The sequence below is a fragment of the Folsomia candida genome, unplaced genomic scaffold (assembly GCF_002217175.1).
Source record: "Folsomia candida strain VU population unplaced genomic scaffold, ASM221717v1 Fcan01_Sc010, whole genome shotgun sequence".
In the NCBI taxonomy this organism is placed as follows: Eukaryota; Metazoa; Arthropoda; class Collembola; order Entomobryomorpha; family Isotomidae; genus Folsomia; species Folsomia candida.
In genome coordinates this window covers 2,141,483-2,167,195 of record NW_019091202.1, presented here as the reverse complement: position 1 = coordinate 2,167,195, position 25,713 = coordinate 2,141,483, and the positions used below count along the sequence as shown (strand labels likewise).

The window sequence follows — 25,713 nt, the reverse complement described above, 5'->3', positions numbered from 1 at the left end:
TACAACTTCAGATTCAAAGTACTGCATATACAGTTCGGCGAAAACGGGACTGATTGGAGAACCCATAGGTGTTCCGCTTGTTTGTTGGAAATACATGTCCTTGTATTGAAAGTAGTTAGATTTGATGCAAAGTTGTAGTAAGTCTAAGATGTCTTTTGCTGTTAGACTTGTATGAGATTTCCAATTTGATGTTTCTCGCAATAGTTTTTCAATGTATGTCATAGTTTCTTGAATGGGAACTTTGGTAAATAATGACGTGACATCAAAGGAAACAGGGACAAACTTTTTGATGATGTTGGAGTTTGTAGTTTTTGATTTGTTGGGAAAATTGATAAGAGTTCTTTAGTGTAAAAGGGTTGCGGACCAGAGATTTTAAGATTTTGCTGAGATGGGAAGCAATCTTACAAGAAGGGGAGTTTCGGAAGTCACATATTGGTCGTAGAGGTGTGCCGGATTTATGAATTTTAGGTAGGCCATAAAATATCGGGGCTTTTGAGTTTCTTGGGAATGTGGAATTGTAAATGCTTTTGGATATTCTTTTGGTTTTGTACAGGGATTTCAGTTTGACTTGAATTTCTTTTTCTAGTTGCGTGGTGGGATTTTCTCGAATCATTTCATACGATGGGTCAGTCAGCATATCCATGATTTTGTTGTTCTAATCATCTTTGTTCATTATAACGGTTGCATTGCCCTTGTCTGCCGGACAAATAATAATATTCTTGTCTTGTTGAATTGATCTGATTTTGTGGAGGGATCCATTGGTATGACTTAATATTGTTGTCGGGTCGATTCTTGTATGAAGATAGTATTCTTGAGAGTCCGCTTCGTATAGAGTTCTTCGGACAATTCAAGTTCATTTAAACAACATTCTAGAGAGATCCCAGATTCCACAATGAGTTCAGATTGGTTACGGAGGGGAACGGCATATGTAGTTCAGGCCGAGCTCCAAAATTTCGGCTTCGTCCTTAGTCAGAGTTTATTTTGACAGGTTTACGATGCTGCTTTTTCTAAAATGTGTAGGAGGAGGTGGGTGGGAGTTGTTTTTTGGTGTAAGTTTTTGGTTTTTCTGGAGTCGGTCAAATTTGTTTGTTTGTTTCTCCTTCACTTCTATGTTGTATTTCATTTTGGACGTGTTGATAAAATCAAAAATTGCATGATGGTGCTCTGTGCATCTTGTCAAAATTTGGGTCTTGGTATCATCTATTTCTCTCCTCAATTTCTACATTTATTGATTCTTCGCATATCAATCAATCAATGCATCTTGGAATGAGAAACCCCTTAGGGCAATGCACTTCATGAAGTCGCCCGCTGGAAATAGAGAGATGTAGAAAATTAATAACATGATAAGGACCAATTCAATTGAGCACGAATTTCAAAGGGGTGACCAGTTGTATCACGACTTGGGGGATATAACCCGGGTGAAAATCGGATGTCGAATTTGACAAAATTCGACACAAGTGCCCGGACCAATGGTTTGTGCGGAAGAAGTAGTAACGATTGTGCATAAAACTTCTGATAGGTATATTTTGCAGAAAGGTTTTGTATAATTATGCATAATTCTGCTTATTTTGTGCACAAATTGTTTCAGCATGAATTTTTCTGCATAAAATACAGCCAATTCTCTGTATAAAACCCAGCCAAATTTATGCATAAAATCCTTTAAGTTTTTCACCCGGCAAGGCATGTAAATTTCTAATATGACTCGAGGTTAATGGAGAAAATGGTTAAGATTCATAGGAGATTGATGGCCAGTGGATTAGTTGAATATTGGAATGGAGTTTTTAGAAATTAGGGATTTTTAAAGACTAAACATGTTAACGTTGCCGGTGAAAAATTCAATGTGGATAAAATTCTTAATGTGGACAATTTTATTTGGATTTGGTTCATTAGTACTTTTGTTTCTAGAGGTTAAGCTTGATCAAATTGGGAAGAATGAATAGTAAATTTAAGTCACCAATCAAATCAGGTCAAGATATCCTAACAAACCGGCAACTAATTTAAAACTAATTTTTCAAACCTGTAACTATTCTGATTAAATACGATAGATTTATTCAATTGTTTCTTAACTTGAATAACAATCAAATTTGTAATCGTCTCCATTGATGGATTTTTAACCCAATTAAACATACATTTAGTATTCGAGTAATCGGACGACATGGTTGTTTTAATACCGCAGATATATTTATTCCAACCTTTCGATACTGCACTCAGGGAAAATTTTATAAATCGAAAAACAAGAATGATTTCACTTCACAGTTATCACAAATTATTGTTCTTATTCAAAAACGGTATCGTCGTCAGGGGCGCTTAATCAGGGGTAACATTAGTGAGGACCAGATAGGATTCAGGTTCATGCCTTGGTCCTGATTCATAGCGTCAGGTGTTTTTCGAATGTACAGACGGGTAGAATTAGACTTGCTGAGTCCTGGTTGATACTGTGTTCGTGATTCTCCAGTATGTGTAGCGCCACCGCTGATTTTACGTTCTTCTTCTTAATGTCGTTGAGATGTTCTTTTATGCGTTGGTTAAGAGGGCGGCTTGTTTCACCTATATAAAGTGAAGGGCAAGAGCATTTAATTTTATATATGCCTACTTTATCTTGGGGCGGATTTTCCTTGTATGAGCAAATTATATATTTGCTTCATCTTTTTCCCCGTCAGGTATCAAAACTCGCAGTTTAGTTTCTTTCGCAGGTATGCGGTTAATCGGTAGGTGAGTGGTCCCATATACCGTAGGATTATTCTGGGTGATTTTGCCTCTATGTCTTGATTTTCGAGGCTAGTACGTTGGGTTGCAAATTTTGTCCTCATTAAACATACATACCTAATTGCGTTCGGTATGAATGATCCACAATTTCATCTACATACTTATTGCATTCTTGTTTAACAAAAATTTTGGAGATTACAAAAATTATGAAAGTTTATATAAACAATTTACTTATGTATGCATATATATACTTATTATAAATGGTGTACATAAGTTAATTTAATGCCTCCAGTAAAAACGCATCGTGCATGTTCAAGATATTATACCTTGTATTAAATAGGATTATCAATTTTTAAACATATGTAATTAGCAAACATGTCTATGTATTAAATAGTTGAACATTGTAAGCCACTCGCTTATGTACATATGTAAACTGTTGTTTCATTAAGATCAATAAATCTAAAGCGTTTATATAATAGCATGTAGAAAAATTGAATTAAGCAGCCACTTTTTTGCGAAATTATTGAATATTTTTTTCGCAACTTATTTAAGACATGAAGTATTGATTCAGTTTGCCCCCCAATCTCCGACTTTGCCGACTATCCTAACCCTCCAGGTAAAACAAATGGCTATCGGTTTTCCTAAGCCGAACCCTGGGGTTTTCCTCGCCCTGTTTCCCGCCCTTTTTACGCTATGAAAATTCTGTATCACCCAAGCCCTTGTAGTGTTATAGATTCGCCTCACAGCGTTCACCAAATTTTTTTCCCACTGCACGAGAATTTTTAAATTTTCTAGCGCGAATCCAGCAATCCCAAGCGAGATAATAATTCCGCAAATGTAGAAAGCCGGTCGAATTACGTCGAGGGGTACTGGATTCGATTCGTGGAATATAACTCGTTCCTTTGCATTCCCTAACACTTTTTGCACAACTTCGAAGTATTTGCCACGTACCAACAATCTCTTTTTAAAAGTCAGCATAGCGAGTATTGGATTTAGATTGGTCCACCTGTGCGTCAACCCGAACTCTTGCATTCGTCTCAATCCTCTGGCAAGGTATGGGGTGAACAAATTTGTTTGTCCACTCTTGTAGTGTACAACTTGAAATGGTGACTCACCACGATTATGAACAATGTAGCGATTTCCCAAATAATTATTCGCCCTCACAAAATATGCGAAATCATCTCTAAACATGAAGAGTACCAGCAAAGGATAAGTACGTGCTGAATTTTCGTTTACGATTTTATGCAACATTTCACGTACGTACATGTCATTAATGGACAAGAGCTTTGCCTTAAACCTGGTTAAGAGCTGATAGAGTTTGGGATTCTGACTAACACTGGGTATTAATTTAGGAAGAACGACATCATGAAGATTCGTTTCTTTTGTACCATTAAAGGTAGTATATGTCCCAGTATCCACTATTGGAATATCAAAATCAACAAGTTCCTCCACTCCACCTGGAGTACGAGGCGGGTATAGGACGGCAATGCATGAATATATTGATCCCTGATAATAATTAACCATAAGGAAGAGATTACCGAAGAACCATATGGTGAATACGATAATAGCCACCTTTCCTTTACGATATGTCCTTCCAGAGCTATCTCCTACCTGGCCGAGAAATATAAACGTTACTGTAATGACCTTCTCCGCCATAGCAGCAGCATAGAACCCTGCCTCACGCCATAGTCCCTCAGTCTTCATGGGAATGCCATCATCACGGCCTCCTCCCGCCCATGCTGAAAACGTTAAAATTCCCGCAACTGAGATAACACTGACCAAGAGGTGCCACCAAATTTCCAATTCAAACGGGAGCACAAATGTGACAATCCCACTTCTAGCAGACGGTGGGTTGGTAATAGTCAGAAAATTAACTGATCGAAAATAAGGCTCAAAATAGGTAAATAAGTATCTGGGAATATAATCAAAATCTACCAAAATTGAATGCCCGAAACTATTATCATTATTCCGCATCACATCAGCCACTTCGCGACTTTTCGCGCGCAATAAGGTCAAATTATACCTTTCCGCAATTGTCGCCGCGGTGCAAAAATTGAAATTTGTTAACATGGCAAGTTCATCCTGTAAGAGGTCGCACTTTCCTTGCACTGGCTTATCCAAAAATACGATATATTGATGGAGACCTATATTCTGGGCGTCCCAAGATTTACGGATGCCTCGCAACGTCAACGTCCTAATTTTTGAAAACGTAATTGGATCACACGTCAAACATGGAACAAGTAAAGATAAGGTGATACCGTCTTGGAACAAAACTAGTTTCATAGTACCCAAAAAGAAAACATGGGTGGAGAGACAAGACAAATCATTCTGACTGCGATAGTAACCAAAAATGACTTCTTGTCGAAATGGCAAACCAGTGAACAGAAATAAGTGGTTGCACGACTTCATATCGATGAAGACAATTCTAGGCCGTGCAGATTTCTCCGTATCACGATAGCGATGCGCCCTAACGTGATTTCGGTATGCGTTGGCATCATTCGTTGAAAGTATTGATTGTTGCAGTTCGAAATATCGCAGCGGGGTGTATGAATTATCTTCCCTGATGACCTGAAAATATGGGAATTCTATGTCCACGGACTTTCCCTCGTCATTAGAATTTATGTATTTGAAAGTGAGATCGGCATCGACAAATATTCCTCTCCAAGCTGTACAATTACAGTAATACGATAACGCGAAGAATGTCGCGATAAGGATGCAAATCCAGGATGGAAGCAGCATGATAAGTTTGGTGGGGAGATTATAATTCTTGGCTCATTTGATGTTTTTGTGCATACTACAGTTATCCAACGTGTTTCATAGCGTTAGAACAACGTCTACCTACAGTTGTGTTCTTATTGAAATAAGGTTTTCCACGCGTAAATTGAACATCCTAACTTTATTGTACCCAATGCTTTACTAAAACCCAGGGTGGTCTCTCTCAGTCTCGACACCAGTACCTACATACAGCCATGATCGGAAATTTCATCAGCACAAACGTCGCAAGTGGATTGGAATTTGCATGCCAGCTCATAAGTTACCCAAGGCACGGCATGCCTCGGGTAAAAATAAGCGGCTGGTTATGGAAGAAAGGCAATATATTTTAGTGGATTAATTAACGTAACGTAAGAATAACTTATCCATATAACTTGGAAAGTTATATGGATAAGTTATTCTTACTTGAAAATAATGGTTATGTTTTTGCGCAAGGGTCACTTTCCGTAACCATCCATGCTCTAGCTAACGAGCATTTCTATCCACGCCGTTTGGGAAAACAGCATTTCCTAGTATTGCACACGTTACGAAAACTATCCACTAGAACATATTGTTTTCCTTACATAACCACTTATTTTTACAGGAGGAATTTCATGCTAAAAGCTTGTTTGTAGTTGGCATGCAAACATCAACTCATTTTCAGCATTTGTGCTAATGAAATTCATCATCATGGACATACTTATGTATATCTACTAACAGATACGGGCATCGTGGCACGGAGTAGTCACTCAACGTTGTAAACTGGCATTTTGCATGCAGGTTATGTAAATTTAGAATACTTACATATTTACATATGATTATCGCTGACAAGGGAACCTCAACTACTGTCCCATCTTGATTTCCTTCGGAATAGCCTTAATCGACAGATAATTTAATGAAACAAAAACTTTGTCATAGAACATGCGGTGCAAAATCGCGTTTTCGCGAAATATTTAGCAATAGCTGCACCAAAACCTGCCATTTTCCCAATGCTTTTGACATAGCCACCAGCATTTCGAATGATGAAATGAACTTTATAGTATATTGAAAAATTATTTATGTACCCGTCCGCGTAATTTCAGCCCGATCGCGAATATGCAAAAAGTGATGCAGACCTTTGCCAATTTTTTGCAAATTGCGAAAATCTGAAAAATTTCGCAAAATTTGATTTCTTCGTTTGTTTAAATTCAACAAAATTTTTGCATGAATATATATTTTGCAAAAAATTTGCAAAAATTTGCAAAAATTGAAGTTCGCAATTTTTCAATTTTTCATTATCGTATTTCATTATAGAAACTAGAAATTTATCATTTACATACATATGTATGTACGAATGGAGGAAAAGCTAATTTGTTAAACAACTAAAAATTCACGCCACACATTGCAATTTTTTGCAACTTGCAAAAATAAATATCGCAAATAATTTCGAATAATACGTAAAAATAGACTAGCATTAGTTATTTTATGTAATTTTCATGAAAAATTGCGAACTTCAATTTTTGCAAATTTTTGCAAATTTTTTGCAAAATATGCATTCATGCAATAATTTTGTTGAATTTAAAGCAACGAAGAATTCAAATTTTGCGAAATTTTACCGATTTTCGCAATTTGCAAAAAATTGGCAAATGTCTGCATCACTTTTTGCATATTCGCGATCGGGCGGAAATTACGCGGACGGGTCCATAAATAATTTTTAAATATTCTTCAGTTCATTTCATCATTCGAAATGCTGGTGGCTATGTCAAAAGCATTGGGAAAATGGCAGGTTTTGGTGCAGCTATTGCTAAATATTTCGCGAAAACGCGATTTTGCACCGCATGTTCTATGACAAAGTTTTTGTTTCATTAAATTATCCGTCGATTAAGGCTACTCCGAAGGAAATCGAGATGGGACAGTAGTTGAGGTTCCCTTGTGAGTAAGAATTATGTACAAGATTCCTCAAAGGTATAAATTTCGAAAGTAGAGCTATATAATCCCTTTCTTCATTATGTTCCTGGGCTGTGAGATGAATACAATTTCGAGTAAAATTTTGAAGGTCGGTGGAAATACTATCGATTTTTTATACATTCCTCTCCGCCCACTTCAGTCGTGACGTGACTCACATGCGGTTTCGCTTCAAATGTATTCCAATGTAAAGGGTGTTAATAAAGTCCGATCCCATGAATTTTTTGGAGCGCGGTTGTTACAAATTCAGCTGGAACTTTTGAACCAGTGAAGTTATTTATTTCAAATTTTTACCATGGGAGGAACAACTAAACGTGTAAGTCATGAGCATCTTAGAGTTAAGATACAAACATTGCATCAGCAGGGGTTTAAACCTGCAGAAATTGTGCAAAAATTGGGCTGCAGCCGCAGAACTGTTTGGAAATGGAAGAACAAAAATTTTGTCCACGACAAAAAGCGACCCGGGCGACCCAGAAAGGTGTCACCTACCACAAAGAGAATGATTAAAAACAGACTTTACAAGAAAACCGGTAGTTCATTACGTAATTGTGCAAGGGAGTTAAATGACTCAAAACGCTATAAAGAGAAGAAGAAGCAAATTAACTATGTGACCGTGCAAAAATTTGTGAAATCTACGAGGTGGGGTCACACAGCTTACAAACTAACCAAAAAACCTCTCATGTCACAAAAAAATATCGATGACCGTCTGAAATTTGGAGAACTCCTTCAGAAAAGTGGCCATTTGAGTGAAAAAAGACTTGGTGAAGAATTGCGCAGTCACATCCTTTGGACTGACGAATCTATTATTGAGCTATATCCAAAATTGAACCAACAAAATGTTCGTTACAGGACAGAAAACAAATCGGATGTACCATCAAGAGCAGTCCCAAAATTCGGGCTTAAAGTTATGGTAGCGGGTGGATTTTGTGCACGTGGCGTGACTCCTCTACATATCATACCAAAAGGCCAAACAGTCAATGCAAAGTATTATATGGAAAAAATATTACCTATCTATTTCGATAGCATGGGGAACAAGGAAATATTTCCGAATGAAAGAAAAATAGTTTTCATGCAGGATGGTGCTACAGCCCATACAGCAAAAGCGAGTTTGAGTCTCATCAAGACGCAAGTTTCAACGGTCTGGAGCAAGGGGGTGTGGCCCGGAAACAGCCCAGATTTGAATCCCCTGGAGAACCTGTGGTCCATACTTAAGGAAAATGTATACAAAGAACCACAACCCCGGACGAGGGAAGAGCTAGTAAAAAAAGTTCAAGATGTATGGAATTCGATTCCCACAGACACATTGGAAAAATTAGCACAGAGCCTTAAACAAAGAGTTGAGGGCATGGTTAAAGTAAATGGTAACAAGACCAAATACTAAGGTAAATATGTCGAACATTTTTTGTAAGTATCACGGGTAGTTTTTTTTATACTAGCCTTCACTTTTTTATAGGAAAAATGGGATCGGACTTTATTAACACCCTTTATAAGGGTGCAGAAGTTAATACCTATAGGTTGCTTTACATTTAATGTGTGAATTGACAATAATAAACATATTTCTGACCGCATCGTACATTTTATCCACTCCGAATCTTATGTAATTATAGAAGAAACACTTGAAAATAATCAACAAGCCTTCTCCTTACAAGTTATTTTTCTACAAAAAATTGTTAATTTCAGAAAAGCGAGAACAATTCGAATTTTGACCAGGTACCATCCGCACTTTACGTGCTGGATTAAAACCAACGCGACTTTCCCACTTGACACACTCTCAAATAGTAAATCTAAATCGGAAACAAAAAATAATAAATAATTTCAAATAATGCAATCAAATTTCCATTTAATAAGGAAAAACACTTACCCGCGTTTTTTAACAGTTTTCCCTCTTCGAGGACGACAACTTGTTTCAGCCCAACTTTCGTCTGTCCGTACCGAATTAGGACCAAAAATAAGAAAAAGCTGTGGCAGATGGGGACATGGTCGAGAATAATGGAAACGTAAATTTTGTCCAGGCTTGGATTTAAGTTAAGAGTAAGAATTAAATGATTCGACAAGCAGATCCGCCGACTATTTCAAAAGTACAAATACTTAATTGGATTATGTTCCCCACAGGAAACGAATTAAAACTTAGCATTTTTTCGGGCGCCAAAATTTCCTTTGGGGGGGTTATGAGAATAATGGGAGATAAATGTGGTGCACATAGGGCACAGCATATCTATGAAATGGGTTGATGAAATTTCAAAAACAAAATTTTGTTACACTCTCTGGATCAGTACCCCGATAGGTTTTTCGAACTGAGGTGGAATTCCGACTTTGAGGGGTTTTTCACAGCGACGCAAAATTGACTCAGAAATTAATTTTTCGCTATAACGAAAAAGTATGACGAAATGTTCATACATTAGCTTTTCACCAATTTTTACTACATTGCAAATTATTAGTAGTAGAATAAAGGTTAAATTACCCAGAAAGTCGAAATCGACCTGCGTGACCTTTTTCGGGGATCGAAAGGTCACAATGTCAAAGGTCACATAGCCACATAAATGGGGTATCGTTGGGAAGTTATTGGCGAGAGGATTCAGAATATGTATACTTTGTGGGGTCTGAAACCACTCCCTGCAAACATAGAGCCAAAATAATATTTTTGAGTTTTTCCCATGCATGCTTCCGTGTTAGCTCCCAATCCACTGCTGTGTTAAATTCTGGACAACTGCCGATTTTCGTTCTTTGGCCTCTAGACTTGCAGGGAGTGGTTTCAGACCCCGCAAAGTATACATATTCTAAATCCCCTCGCCAATACCTTTCCAACGATACCCCATTTATGGGGTAATGTGACCTTTGACATTGTGACCTTTCGATCCCCGAAAAAGGTCACGCATGTCGATTTCGACTTTCTTTGTAATTTAACCTTTATTCTACTACTAATAATTTGCAATGTAGTAAAAATTGGCGAAAAGCTAATGTATGAACATTTCGTCATACTTTTTCGTTATAGCGAAAAATTAATTTCTGAGTCAATTTTGCGTCGCTGTGAAAAACCCCTCAAAGTCGGAATTCCACCTCAGTTCGAAAAACCTATGGGGGTACTGATCCATAGAGTGCAAAAAAATTTTGTTTTTGAAATTTCATCAACCCATTTCATAGATATGCTGTGCCCTATGTGCACCACATTTATCTCCCATTATTCTCATAACCCCCCCAAAGGAAATTTTGGCGCCCGAAAAAATGCTAAGTTTTAATTCGTTTCATGTGGGGAACATAATCCAATTAAGTATTTGTACTTTTGAAATAGTCGGCGGATCTGCTTGTCGAATCATTTAATTCTTACTCTTAAATAAAATCAACACCTCGTAGATCAGAGGGAGGAAAAACTGGAATCCGAACAGTACAAGGAGAAGCTCGATGTAAAGGCGAAGTCTGTCAGAGCGGGAAGGACAAAAAAATAAGCACAAACGTATCCACGGGACAAGAAAATAGTTTTTTTTTACCTTTTGCTAGTACTGCTTCGTTTGTTCGGAGTTCTACCTAATCGCACGTTGCGCTCTGTGAATTGGGTTTTAAATTGTTCAATAAAAATCGGAATTGATTGCAAGATGGTCGACCGTACCATAAAATGATGCAGTGACACTGGCAGTGTCGACTACGGAAAATGAAGTAGAAGTGAACGGCTAAAAAGGTCACCAGAATTGACGAAGGTGCGAAAAAACTGGATTCGCCCGAATCCATGCCGACCCCTAAGAAAATTTCCCTCACAAATGAACGGATTAAGTAAAAGTAAGTCCCGGGCCCTTAATGTAAACCTTAGACTTATATCTTTAAGATTTGAGGAGAACTACTTGTTCTCCTCAAACCTAAATGGAGAGCTACACGCGAAGTGAAAACAGACCCATCAGAACCCGGGTGCTGATCACGCGGTACGCGCTTGAAAAATGGAAACCGATATTTAAAAAAAATGAGCCCACTTTTATGGGTGAGGCTAAATAAAATAGCAAGAATACCACATTTGTAACCCACCAGTCTAGGCTATTCTTAAAAATTTCAAAAATTTTGATGGGGCCCATCATCCTGTTTTTATGATTTTTTTAGTTATAAATAATTTTGTAATAATTAATAATTTTTTAATTATAAATAATTTTTGACACAAATTTTCACCCCCTTGCAAGGGGGTGAAATCTCGAGCGAATTGTGGAACCATTGAACTATTACCTATTCAAAAATAGTGACGTAACATTCAACACGGGCTCAGGTCCTGTTCATATGGCCAAGATAGCAATTCGGTGGTTAAAATCCTCAATTCCTGACTCCATTTCGGATCAAGAAAAAAATTCACTGTTGTCGAACCTAATCCTGCTGAACTATGATACATTTTTCAAACTTTAGCTGGATGTATGTGCTAAACTTCACACAAGTTTGGAATCCATAAAAAAGTCTGTCGTCAGGATATGGGGTCAATCTTCCCGGGAACGCGTGCGTACTTCGATCGAGTGGTGGGTACAAAGACTGCGGGCTCGCCTAGCCTTATAAGATTGACACTATAAAAAGTGAATCATGTTTCATATACAGAATTTCATGGGCTTTTCAGTGATTTAATTAGTTTTTCGAAATTCGATAAACTGGGTTCGCTACAGCGAGTTGTTCTTATAACAGAACTTTTGCGACTACTAGGTATTAAGTTGAGGGGACAGTCTGCTTTTCAGCAATTTCGCAGCAAAGCAGCTTATTAATTGAATTTTAATAACTTATTAAATTGCAGGATTGTTTGTAAAGCCTTATTATCATAGTTTATAAAATTTGAATACCCTGACTACCCGTGGATATCGCTCATTTTTGCTACCCCAAACCCCAAAACCCGGGGTAGCATACCCTGATGGTCACCAAAGCTAATATGGTTGATTTATACCTGCTGCTACTGTCTGTCCTACTGGTTACGTTTCTTTGGGCAAATTCGCCCTCCTTTTGCATCATTTTAGACTTCCGGTAACAAGAAATGACAAAGAATAAGTTGCACGCGAAGAGAATTATGGAAGGGGCGTTTCCTAGAATTTGAGATACCATTTTGTTCCGTCGATAGAGAAGCATACTGCAATCGTAACCCCTGGATACGAATTCACAAAAAATATGAAGACATTTATATGCAAAGGTTGTATCTTTATGTAACTTGTTAAACTTAGGCAATTTTTGGGGGTGAATGGCGGTGGGGGTGGATTTGATGGGGGTGGGGGTGGATTTGGGTGGGGGTGGGGGTGGAATTATAAATGCCGAAAAAAAGAGGAGGACACACCAAAAAGGTAAAACGTTGCGCAAAATTTATCCCCCCGTTTGGCAAATTTTGCACAACGATTGCATGAATATTACCTTTTTGGTTGTGTCATCCTCTGTTTTAATCAACCTTGAATAAACTTTACTTATTTTTAATTAGAGTTGTCTATAAACTTTGATTTTTCAAAGCACTACAGATATGTATAGTCTACTTACCATACCGTAGTTTGTAATATCAATCCGGCACAGGTGTACACTGCTGGCGACAGAATGGCGAAAGCAAAATGTTTGACAAATTTTGATTTTCTACTTCCCGGGAGAACAATCCCATTGCCAAACGTTTTCCACAAGTCGTATACCAAAAGGGTTAGCCAGAGGAGTTTTGCGTTGTAATTGTACGCAGAAAAGGTATCTGTTTACAATAAAACAATAAGCATGTACAGATCTATCAAAATCAAAATCAGGTATGATCAGGGATCATCGGTACACCCCAGAGGTAAATGGGTGTGGTCGGGGGCAAAATGAGATTTTACGAAGTTGAATGAAACCCACTATAGTATGTCTTCTCGGGCATGGTTGGGGTGACGTGACTGCACTGAAGCTACGTCTATATGTACATTTGTTATTAATGGGTGAAAGCCCTCTATATGTAAATTCCTTCTGTCTGTCAGTCCGTCTGTATGGTAACTCCTAATGTCTAGGAAAATGGAGAGTTACATTAATTTCAACAGAAATGTACATAGTTCCTATATAATTAAATGCTGACCTCCATTTTGACCTAAGAGGTCACAAAAGGTCACAAGAGGGTCACCACATGTTAACCTGCATACATGCAGATATGTCGCAAATGTTAAAATCACGTCAATTTCAACAGATTTTCGATGGACAAATTATGTACAAAATGCTTTCACCCCTGGGTTACATGCATTGTTTTTTTGTATCTTACCAAATTTTGCACAATTTTGCAAATACTTGCGGTTGTAAGAGAACTGAGTGCTTCTTATTCCGTTCAAAAAAATGGCGAGATAGATAAGCTTCCCAGTTCTGTAGACAGCTTCGGAAAGGACGTAGCACAACTGGAGGTGGCCGTGGAGGGAGTGGCGCTCCCACAGAAGGAGGTACGTAATTGCGATAAGTGTCCCAAATACGAGTTGAGCACTGGAATTGAGCAGGAGGAGTCGAAAATAGAAGATGTCTCGTTTCTCCTCGTCCTGTCGGGCAGGAAGTCAAAATAAAATCTTCATGATTATCATTTATCGTCAATTTTTGTAATACAAATATTGAAATATGTACTTGCGACAGAAATTTTGTACAAATTTAAACAAATATTTTGCAATTTTACAATTTGTAATGAATTTATCTCTGTTGACCAAATTGTCAATTTTAACCATTTGGATATGGATATTCACGAAGGGTTTGTGCATACGCTTAAAAATATCTAATTGATTTTGAAAAGTCTGAATTTTTTAGTAAGTGAACTATACTAAATAAATCCAGGGTAAACTTTCATCTTTAGAAAATTATCGTTGCCCTGGATTTGGTAGGGTTTACTCGATTTATAAGTCAGAGTGGATTTTCAAAAGGGTAACAATACTTTTAAGAGTGTATATACTCGCTTAACAACGTTAGTTCCTGACATACTTGTCTTTGTACATATGTAAATATTTGTACATATCACCTCATTTCCATAAATCTCACCATACCCATTCCGACGATACGGGCTTTTCATATCGACTAAAGTCTATTCCTCTCCGGAATGCGTCAAAATATGCAAATGAGGTGACACGCCCAAATACGGTTGAATAATGTGTGCGTTTCACCTCATTTGCATAAATGTCACTATGCCCATTTTTGGATTTCCATATCAAAAAAAGTCTAACCCGAATGCGTCAAACTCTGCAGGTCAGGTGACACCCAAAAATAATTCCACAACAAAATTTAACTGCTTCTTACCCGAAAATATTTAACTTCATCGCCCCCTTTCGATTCTACGATGTTTCTTCTTGTAGCGTAAAATTCCGGGTATAATTCATCCATTTCTGTTGTGAAGATAATTTTTTCCTTCGTGTTATTTATACACTCGTAGTAAAACAATATAGCAATGGTGGGGGTAACGTTGTAGAATGTCGCGTTGTACACGAGATACGGGATGAGTTCGTTGAAATTTGAAAAATTCGCATTATTTCCGGTCTGGTTAAAGAATTTCGTGATTCGTCCGTCTACACGAAAAAATTCGGGATAGTCAAAATTCTCCCCGGTCTGGTTACTTTTCTCGGTTTCTTTTTCCACCAAATCGTTCATATCGCATCGAAGCACGATTGGAATGTTGTTATTCAGGTCGAAAATCCAGAAAGAGAGGGATAAAATGAGAAAAGAGGAAGTCAGGAGTAACACTAGAATTAGGGGTTGCTTTAATTCCATGATTTCGAACTAAATAATGGGATACAAATATTTTGCAAGAATTTACTAATTTCGTTCGTAAACAGCGGTTTAAAAATTAATTACTTCAGTAATCATGTACGCTCTAAATACAAATTGTGAAACATTCACGAGTAAAAATGGGAAGGCACAATAATTGGGTAAAATTTATCAAATCGTTGGACAAGTTTAACCAAGTTTTGTGTCATCTCCTTTTTTACTCAATCTTGGGTAAATTTTCTACAACTTTTATTTACTGAGTACATACATACGTAGATTACATACTTATTTTCACGTCCGTTATCTTTTGGAGAACGTGGTAAAATTTATAATCTTTAACTCACCGATATGACGAATGAATATTAAACCAATTTACGTAGTCGAGACGTTGGATAAAATTTATTTTCATGTAGAGACCGTGATTCTTACAAGGGAAGTTTCCCGACTGCTAAACGTGTCCAGGGTGGCCACTATTTTTTTCAGAATCTATGTACTGGGGAGCTACATATGGTGGGAACATTAAAAGAAGAGGACACTTTTTGAGTACTTGTGAACCATTATTCTTCCTCAGCCTCGGAGGGCGATAGTTTGACATAAGTTTCTCGATTAATACAGCCTTACCTGTAAGGTGAGAAATTGATCGTAATTATTCGATCACTTGAACCCGAACCAGGTCACTGATAAGGGATGAAGGTTAACAAGTACTCCAAAATTGTATTCTTCCTTTAATGTTCGCACCATAAGTGAAGAATGCATTCGTATTTCCGTATAAAACTCTGTAAAATATCTGTATTTTCGACCAATTGCATGCTGCAGTTTCTATTAGATTTTCAAAATTCTGTAATTTTGCAATTTTGTAACTCAAGAGTCGAGCTTTATAGAATTTTTTAAGTTTTTATGTTTTTAAGACTTGCATGCGACAAATTCAAGAAAATTACGGAATTGTGCACAAATTAAAAAAAATCTTTTTTAGAAAAGTACAAAATGTACGAAAGTTATGATGCTACATCGTGATTTAGTTGAGACGGATTGAAATTTTTTGAAATAATATCATTGATGTTATTTCAAAAATTTTGAAAATCCCTCCAGTATTTCAAGGGTTATGGCCGTTAGAACAATAAGAACTTTATAATTAGGCAAATGTTTGGCGCCACGCCTCGGCCCCAAACAAGAGTATTACGTGAAAATATGAATGAATCCTTCATCTTGGGTTTTAGTATATTCTAAAAAGAAAACATAGTGGCCACCCTGGACACGACAAGCAAGTGAGAACCATCCCTTGTTTGAATATTTGACGTTGTACATATTAATTGATGAATCAAATTATTTTTTTTCGCATGTAATATGTATGTACGTACTTATGATGTAGCAGATGCAGTGCTGATGAGAATTTAGTTCGGAGAACGTGAATGGCTGATTAAACAAGTACACAAAAATATGTAAATTTAGTGTGTAAGCACCGCGCCAAATAGGATTAGTAAATTCTCGCTAATTAGTAGCCATTAGTAACCTCATCCAGTATGCAAAGAACGCACGAACGCAACGTGGTGCTAATTCCTTGCCAAATACGAAATTAATTCTATACAATGGCCGCGGAAGCGTGTGGGCAGAGGCTCAATGGTTGTCCCCATCATCCGCCCATGCTACAAAAATCCCCCATTTATGGTCCGCACAACTTATGCGGCAACTGGTTCCAAATATACATTGTAGACGTATTTATATATCAACCAAAATATGCACAAATTTACTCAAGTATCTAAAATAGAGGACGACACAATGGTTGCGCAAAATGTATGTATATACTCAACGGTTAGATAAATTTTGTACGGTGTGCGGATGATGCCACCCCATCAATCGCACCCCATCAATCGCACCCCCGCTAACGCACCCCACCATTGCCACCCCTAGGATGATGCCACCCCTTATCAATCGCACCCCTAGGAGTATCCCACCCCCGATTTTGTGAGATTTTGACAAATTTTCAGGCACAAATAAATGAGTGTAAATATGCGATATGTTGCTGAATTTATTGGGGTTATAAAACAATGCTAGGATTATCTCATGAGTGAGATTTTGAGTTACCGTCATCGTTTTTAAATAATGGACACAATCCTAAGAATTCATGAAGGATTTACACATTGATCCTATTACTAGTAAAATAAAGCTGAACTGATTAATTTGTAGACCTATGTAATTGTTTATATTTTGACGATATTTGAATTTTTACTGAGATTTATTTTCGTTGATATTGACTTATGTGTTTCAATTTTTACGGAGATTTAATTTTTTACAGATTTTTTGTCCAAATATGAATTTAATTTATCAAGCCTGATGATAATTGAATAAATTACACGCCTAGGGGAAGCATTAAGAAAGTAATATGTACATACATACGTACACGTTTGCTTTATTTTTACTAGTAGCAGGATTAATGTGTAAATCCTTCATTAGGATTGTGTCCATTATTTAAAAACGATAACGCCCCTACCAGCACAACCTGTCCGGTTCCGGTACATGTTGCCAGCGCCGATTTTGTGCCGATGTGCCCCATTTCTCGGTACCGATTGTATACCGATTTCGTGCTGGTACAAGGAAATCGGTATCTTACCGGCACAGTTTTGGTACAGGTGGAACCGTACATATAGTACCGATACCATTTTTGTATAGTGTTGCAGGTACAGTCCCGGTACCCAAAATTTGTTCCTAAACTGTGATGGTAAGGTACCGATTTCCCAGTACCAGCAAGAAATCGTTATACAATCGGTACCGAGAAATGGGGCATACCGGTACAAAATCGGCACTGGCAATGTGCTAGTAGGGCGGTAACTCAAAATGTCACTCATGAGATAATCCTAGCATTGTTTTATAACCCCAATAAATTCAGCAACATATCGCATATTTACACTCATTTATTTGTGCCTGAAAATTTGTCAAAATCTCACAAAATCGGGGGTGGGATACTCCTAGGGGTGCGATTGATAAGGGGTGGCATCTACAGGGGTGCGATTGCTCGGGTGCGAATGATCGGGGGTGGCATCATCCTAGGGGTGGCAATGGTGGGGTGCGTTAGCGGGGGTGCGATTGATGGGGTGCGATTGATGGGGTGGCATCATCCGCAAATCTGTACGGTGTGCGGATGGTTTTGTACCACGTTGAACAAATTTTCCGCTATTATTCTATCTTTTAACTGTAACTGTAACAATAACTAGTAGTTATTGTCAACCAACTCTGCTCACATAATTTTCAAAATATAACGGTTCCTTTCCCAAACTCGAGCAGTAATAACTTAATACCCTTTTTCCAAGACCATTTCCTGTGCATTTTCTCGTACTTTTTAACCTTAAGTCTTGGTAAACTTAAGGTAAATAGTTTATGGAAAAAGGATCATTGCAACACGCTGATAAAACACTTTTCTCTTAAAAATGTGGTACCTACATACGTGGATAAGTACATCTGTATGTGAGTCAGTGAAGGGTTGGTATTCAACTAACTCTTGAGCATTAGCTGATGTCTTTCTTTGGTTTTAATCCTTTGCAAGGTGATGGAATGAACCTTAAATTGTCCAAAGGGTTCAATTTATAAATATGTCTGTCTATAAACAGTTGAACAGCCAACTTTTCCTCAGTTGATGCCAAACTCTTCCCAAGATTGGATTATCCTGCACATTTTTTGCACCGAAAAGAGAAACGTTTTTCTTCAGCTAATCATGCCACGTGTAATGAAATGCTCCCACCACGAGTGCCCCCACTGTGGAAAAATTTTTAAAGAGGAACACATTCTTCGCAAACAAATCTTGTTATCAAATAAAACTGTTTAACTATTTAAATTAATGACATCACATATGTTACATGAGTTTTTGACTTATTTCCCTTTGGTGATAAAATGTCTCCTTAATCACTACCAAAAAATTGAGAACTATATTGAGTATATGTACCTCCTCGTGTGACGATTTGTCCCCAAGTTATTTAGAGCGGGTTTATGTAAATGTGATTCAAGTTTCATATTATGAGCGATCATGGAGTAGTCCCCTTCATTGAACTTCAATGAAGTAAAATCTTTGGTATCTTATGAAGGGATTATAACGACTTCTAAAAACGTGCTACAGTAGGGTCAGGCGCTTAAAATATAACGATTTTGGCCTTGAATAACCCCGGAACGGTTTGTCGTAGCGGGTCAAAATTTTGAACAGAGGAGCATGTTATTCTCAAGTACGTGTGTGCAAAAATTCAACTCTCTACTTTCAAAAATGTCTCCCCACAGCCGCCAGAAGTCAAGACAGTCATTTTAACTCTTTCCAAACTCCGTCTAAAAAATTCGGTCTCCGCACAAAAATTTTAATTTTCGAGTATCCGAACTCAAAGAAGTCCATTTGACTTACATCAGCGTATTGTACAGGTATTTCACTATTCGAAGTGATTTTTATCTCAAATCTAGCTTCAAGGTCCTTTGCATAATCTTGCGGCTACTTTGCCGTCTTGGAAGACGCTGCGTCTGCATGAAACATTACCTTATTTATTTTTTTACTGTACAATTTAGGAAAATGTCATTCTAAAAGTGGTTGCAATACACGGTCCACATCATACTTTACAGATACGTTCACTTTTTGCGGGACTTTGATAAGTGGGAGGACACCACGACCGGACATTGCACCCACGACCATAAACTTGTTAGAAAAGTTCTCCTCACAGGGAAGCACAAACTTGCGTTAATTGTTTTCAGCATTTGTCGTGTAGTGAGCTCTTCGAGCCCAATTAGTAATTTGTAGATAAAATAGTGCTTCGTCAAATGTCACCAAAAAGTCACTCTAAATCCATAACAGAAAATTTGAATAAATTTTTTTGTAAACACGGGCGCGATTTTTTCCTGTTTTTCCGTCAGCTGATGCACACGAGTTTTCCGACGAAGTCGTTTTTTCAAAATCTTAATTTCTCTTTTTACTCAAGGCTTAGACACCCCAACCTTACGGGAAATTTCCTTTTGGGTCGGAGGATTGTCTTTGGAGGTCAAGAGGTCAATTTTCCTAAGAACGGTCGAAATTAACACTTTTCTTTGCCATCTTCTCAACTTTTTTGAAATTTTCAATATTTTCGAAGATTTTCTGACCAAGGGTATGTATTGAAAAAATTCGAAATTCAAAAAAATTGAGTTTGCTATTGGATATAATAGAGCAACTATCTGGGATCACAAAAATGTAAATTTCTTGAAAATCTGACCAAAACTCGATTTCTGGCGATGATTTTAGTGCGGCAACTCTGGGGGTTTGGGCGCCTTTGAGGGGGTGTGGCGGGCGTAAATGGGCTCATGGAGTCTAACCCTCCTTCACTTTTTCTACACTCATGTAGTACTACAACATATCCAAAGGAGATCGAAATCGGGGCCCGACAAGTAGTGACCTTCTACTCCTAAATATGGGTAACATAAAATATAATTCGGTCAGATTTAACGAAACTAACCTCCCATGCTTTTGTCCGTTCGTCTCGGCTTTCAAAATCGTAAAATTTTGTGACGGTGCTACGTTCCTTGCTCAAGATTTCTTCTGTGTGGTACAACAGATTTTGTGGTATTACCATGGAACATATGGAAAACGTGTCCCCCGTCATACTGTCAGCTGGGACTCCACGGGGTATCACAATAGTAACATGTGTTGTTTCATTTGTATGCACTATAAAGATTTTGTGGCTTGCTCGATACCGCTTTGGAGCACTGGTCCAAATCTATAAGACACAATGCCAGTTCATCTGAATTAATTTCTTAATTTCAAAACAGACAGTCTTACGCAAATAATAAAGGTTTCTCCATTTGTTGACGCGTGTTTAATTGTCAGCTGAGCAGTATATTGATGTTCCTTGGAATCACTTGGACGGAAGCAAACGCGATCTTCCACAAGTAGTGAATTTGAGCTTGCTATGGTAATAAACACCGGTCAATTCAAGAACAGTTTGATATTTTTATTAAGCTAGAGGTTAAGTGCACATTATAAATGTGCGGTTCATACAAAGATATAAATTTAAATAAAATAAAATGTCACGATGTGTCTTACCTGGTGAGTCATCAACTTTATATGGTTTTGCGTAAACAATCGGATGGACCTTGGCACTTGTTGATACACATTCTGCAACTTTTTCCTGCATACAAATATGTGAATACCTTGATTATGTAATTATACTCGTCTAAATCATCCATACATTTGTTATGCTAATTTTGAATGTCTGCGCATAGTACGCCCGTTCTTTATTTCAGTGGATATTTAATCAAACATAAAAACCCGTTTGATTTGAAAAATTTACTACAAAAATTAATCCTACTCAGGTACTGTTTCTACTCAACTCCGGAAGTCTTAAAAAATCCCGAAGATTGGACAAACGGACTGGAACTCCTGGAACACTTACTTAAAGTGTTTTTGGGGTAAAATTTTCTTAATGGAGGTCTGGAAGTCAAACAACTTCACACACGTGAAATTTTGCAACGCAGAATCCATGTTAAGCTAAGCACTTACGAAGGACTTTTCGCCTTCTAAACTACTTTTGTTTGAATTCCGCTAAAGTAATACTCTGCAATTCGAGCGAAATTTGTCCGGAATTGTTCCGCAAGAGCTATATTCGCTCAATTTAAAGTAAAACTCCAAAATGGGGTAAGTTAAGGTTTGTAATTACTTTTAGAAAACGGCTTATAAATTCAGACCTCATTTTTACATTCGGGTTACAATGTTTTTATTATTACACTTCTCGAATGAAATGCTTTCGCGTCAGAATAAATGGCCACCTTACTTACCTTTTTTTCGCTTTTTGGTTTCGTTGCCCAGCTTGATTTGAAACCAATGCTTTTTAGCGTCTGGTTCATCGCCAAGCACAGTCATCAAGAAGGTTGCGAGGTGTGTGTCAATGTGGCTATGAATTAAGAATATCTGACCGTTTTTCCTGACCAATTTTAGTATCTGCTCTCTCGCCAAGCCTGATAAGAAATTCAATAATTTTTAGTTAGGTCTTCACACTTTAATAAATTCCGGTAAACAAACATTACTACATATTTAAGTTCAGAAGGACGTTACTAATTATTGCATAAATATTGTATACATACATATATTTACATAATTGCGTATCTAATGGCATATACCTCGAAACTGGTCTGCACCGAAAACTGGGAACATTTTCCAGTAATTATTTCATCCAACTGAATTTGATGAATGGTTTGCAAGTGATTGAAGAAATCTCCGACTGGGATTTGCACTTTGTCGCATGGTGGCCACCCTTGTTCCTCACATATGACGTACCTTGAGAATAATTACGAAATACGGTTATGCTCGTAATGTACATTTAGAGCATACATGTATGATATGTATACATTTCAAGTCAATCCGTTCAGCGGCGTTACCAACATTGCCCAATCTTCGCGGATTGGTGGTGCTCAGATGAGACAAGACATGTATTTATAATTTTTATGCTTCGAATTCATGACATAATGTGAATATAAACTTCAATAAAATTAGTGTAAAAATGTGTGTAAAAATTTGTCACTAAATTTTAAAATTATAATTGAATAATTTTTTCTAAATAATAACATCTTGACAATACATACTTATGAAGAAGAAGAAAATGGACAAATATCTTTTTTAGACGTGACTCTAATTAGAGACGAAGAAAATCAACTCAGGAGAAAGGTGTTTAGGAAAGCTCACACCGGACGTTACCTAAATTACTCATCATACCATCATCCATCGCACAAGATCTCCGTGATTGATGCATTACTATATCGTGCTTTTATAATTTCTGACCCCGAATATCTTGAGGAAGAAATTCAGCATGTCAGAACCAACCTCTTCAGCAACAACTTCCCAAACACCCTCCTACAATCTCGGATACAACGGATGCGATCCAGAAGGAGAGACGAAAATGAGCAAAACGATAAACCACGCATGATTCTCCCATATATGGGTCCCGTTACTCATCACCTAACTAATTTTCTCAAAAGAAAATTAAACTGCGACTTTGGCTACATTCCTGGTAGAAAAATAGGGAACCAAATCTGCACACATAAGCAAAAAGAGCCACCTCCTAAAATTGGAATATATCAAATTTCATGCGACTGCAGTTCATCATACATTGGAGAGACATCACGTCCCATGGAGGAAAGAATAAAAGAACACGACCGAGATTTAACAAAGAAAAATATTAAATCCGCGATTGCAACACACATAATTGAGAATCCTGATCACAGGATTCAAACAGAGTCAGCAACTCTCATTCATCGGGAGGAGAGATATTTCCACCGGAAATTCAAGGAGGGATTACTGATCAGAAATACTAGAAATAAAATTAATCGAGATCTAGGTATGGAAATAAACCCCATTTGGACATCACTACTCCTGCCCCTAGCACCAACGCTTATACGCCAAACTACAATCCCAGTTACCCAGCGACCCCAATGATGTCAACAACTTTGCATTTCATCCGATTTTGAAAATATTATCTTTCATAAAATTATTCCGATAATTTCTCCTGTACACTTTTACACCTGAAGAAGGGGACAGTTGAACCCTGAAAGCTTGTGAATAAACCACTTCAAAAATGTCATACATACGATCTGTTAATTCTACCCTAAATAAATGTAGAATTTAGTTTGTTAAGTATTCCATATTTCTTCCCTCACGGATTTAATTTAATTTGGCACCCCACCTTAATACTTTTCAACCTACCTAAGTTTTGAAAGTTAATTAAACCTTAATTTCGAGTCAAGGGGGGGGTTCGCTACCATCCCTACTTCGGGATAAAAAAACTATCCAAACTAACAAAATCTAACCATATATGTAAATACATATATTTATCAGTATTCTTTTTATGATCCTGGTAACAATCGTATAATAAAATTATTGAGAGTGCATGCATGTGTACGAATACCTGTAGCCGCATTTCGCCAGGTGAGTCCTTACTTCAGCCGCCGAAACTTTGGTCACACATCCGGACGTGGCGTTAGGACATGCGGTCTTAAAGTCAAGCTACAACAAGGACAAATTACAGGTTGCAAAAATAATTTCGCAATTCTAACGTAAATTTAATTTGCTAACTTGTGAAAGTCGTTCCGCCAATTTAGATATTTGCAATTTCGTTTTACACATCCCACATTCTGTCATCCTCTCGGCACAAACTCCACAAACTATGTGGCCATTGTCACACTCGTGGATGGGGGATACGGGTGTGTCAAGGCAAATAGTGCACTCGAGGGCGTCCAGTAAATTGGGGGGTGGGGCAGTTGGTCTAGCCGCGGCCATTTCAGGAACTTTGATAAAATTTCAAAATATTTTTATACGAGAACTTATTGCGTAAACTTTACAATCTGTGTAAAGCGAGCTTCTGAAGTGGACTGCCACACCCTGTTGAACTCGGGTGCATACTTATCCCACACGTAGCACATTTACAGGTTCTATAATGACTCGTCAGTTTTCACTAATCTAATCAAATTGAAGTTATCTTAATTAACTGTCGTCCAACAGTTTTACATCGGCTGGACCCGTACATATGTAGCTGCATAGTAATGAACATGATCGCATTTATGTAATTAAATAAATATCAGAAATATATATGTGCATAACTTATATCTAATTTTAATGAAATCATCACTTCCAAACATGTTTGTGATTTGTCACGTAACTCATACTACATACGTACGTACACGCAGTTAGCTCGTGTGCACTTATTCTGCTAATATGTTCACATAAGTTTCCTTTAACACGGCACGTTTTTATCTTGCTTACTGTGTAAACTAAATATTTTTTCTGGTATTTCGGGAGCCACGTATCCCAGCCAAGAGAACATTTTTACGGGGTTTCTCGCTAGTTCCCGTAAAAGTTAACAATGGGAACCAGACGACGTGTTACTGTTAACTCTTACGGGAACTAACGGGAAAACCCCGTAAAAATGTAATCTTTGGCTGGGATACGTTTCGTGGCTCGAGTAATACATAGATATCCCTTCATCTGGTACATACTAATGTGTGTGTAGGCTAATTGAAAATTTTTCACGAGGTTATTGCTAAATCCGTTTTTTCAGTAATTTCTACTATATAATAGGTCCAGCATAAAATTTCGAGGCTATATGTACCATCAATGCATAATAATATAATCCGGTGTCACTCGCCAGCGTGCCATAAATATGCCACACGATATAACGTATATCAAATAGAAATGTGTACATATTTATATATCATTCAGATGTGGCTGACCAAATTTTATTTTTATTTGTAGGCATTTTTTTCAAAAATTTGTATTGGAAACTTATTCCCTAATTACATACATATGTAGGTAACTGACCTCTAAACCAGTGCAGTTTTATGCACCTGGGTTTCTTACTAAATATGATTAGGTATTATTGGTTTGCCGAATAAATATGCGAATATGTACAACTTGTACATATGTATGTATGTATGTATGTATGTAGACGACTCAGGTTATTTTTAGAACTGGGTAATTAAATTGAAAGAAATCTTGAAGTTCTTACATAAATATGTACATGCGTAAAAATGGTAATATGTATGTAAAGGTGCAAATTAACTTTAATTTTACCATTTCAAGCTTGCAATAATTTAATTTTAACTGTGAAATGCGAACTGATATACATTTTTCAATTTGAACCATAAGTTGCTTCG

At 37.4% G+C, this 25,713-nt stretch overlaps 1 protein-coding gene across 1 annotated transcript; it reads right to left on the bottom strand.

Annotated features, from left to right (window-relative positions):
* Nucleotides 1–8,957: 8,957 nt before the first annotated feature.
* On the bottom strand, nucleotides 8,958–24,462 carry LOC110854696. Its single transcript, XM_035855342.1, has 17 exons — nucleotides 24,137–24,462; nucleotides 23,970–24,067; nucleotides 22,189–22,345; nucleotides 21,847–22,026; nucleotides 21,116–21,200; nucleotides 20,852–20,979; nucleotides 20,529–20,789; nucleotides 14,611–15,087; nucleotides 13,604–13,868; nucleotides 12,874–13,069; nucleotides 12,451–12,493; nucleotides 12,299–12,369; nucleotides 11,006–11,930; nucleotides 10,887–10,941; nucleotides 10,727–10,815; nucleotides 9,263–9,414; nucleotides 8,958–9,185 (listed from the first exon to the last, which is right to left on the bottom strand). The coding sequence occupies exons 4-13, from the start codon at nucleotides 21,913–21,915 to the stop codon at nucleotides 11,834–11,836; spliced, it is 1,692 nt and encodes a 563-aa protein (XP_035711235.1). The 5' UTR covers nucleotides 21,916–22,026; nucleotides 22,189–22,345; nucleotides 23,970–24,067; nucleotides 24,137–24,462; the 3' UTR covers nucleotides 8,958–9,185; nucleotides 9,263–9,414; nucleotides 10,727–10,815; nucleotides 10,887–10,941; nucleotides 11,006–11,833.
* Nucleotides 24,463–25,713: the final 1,251 nt, after the last annotated feature.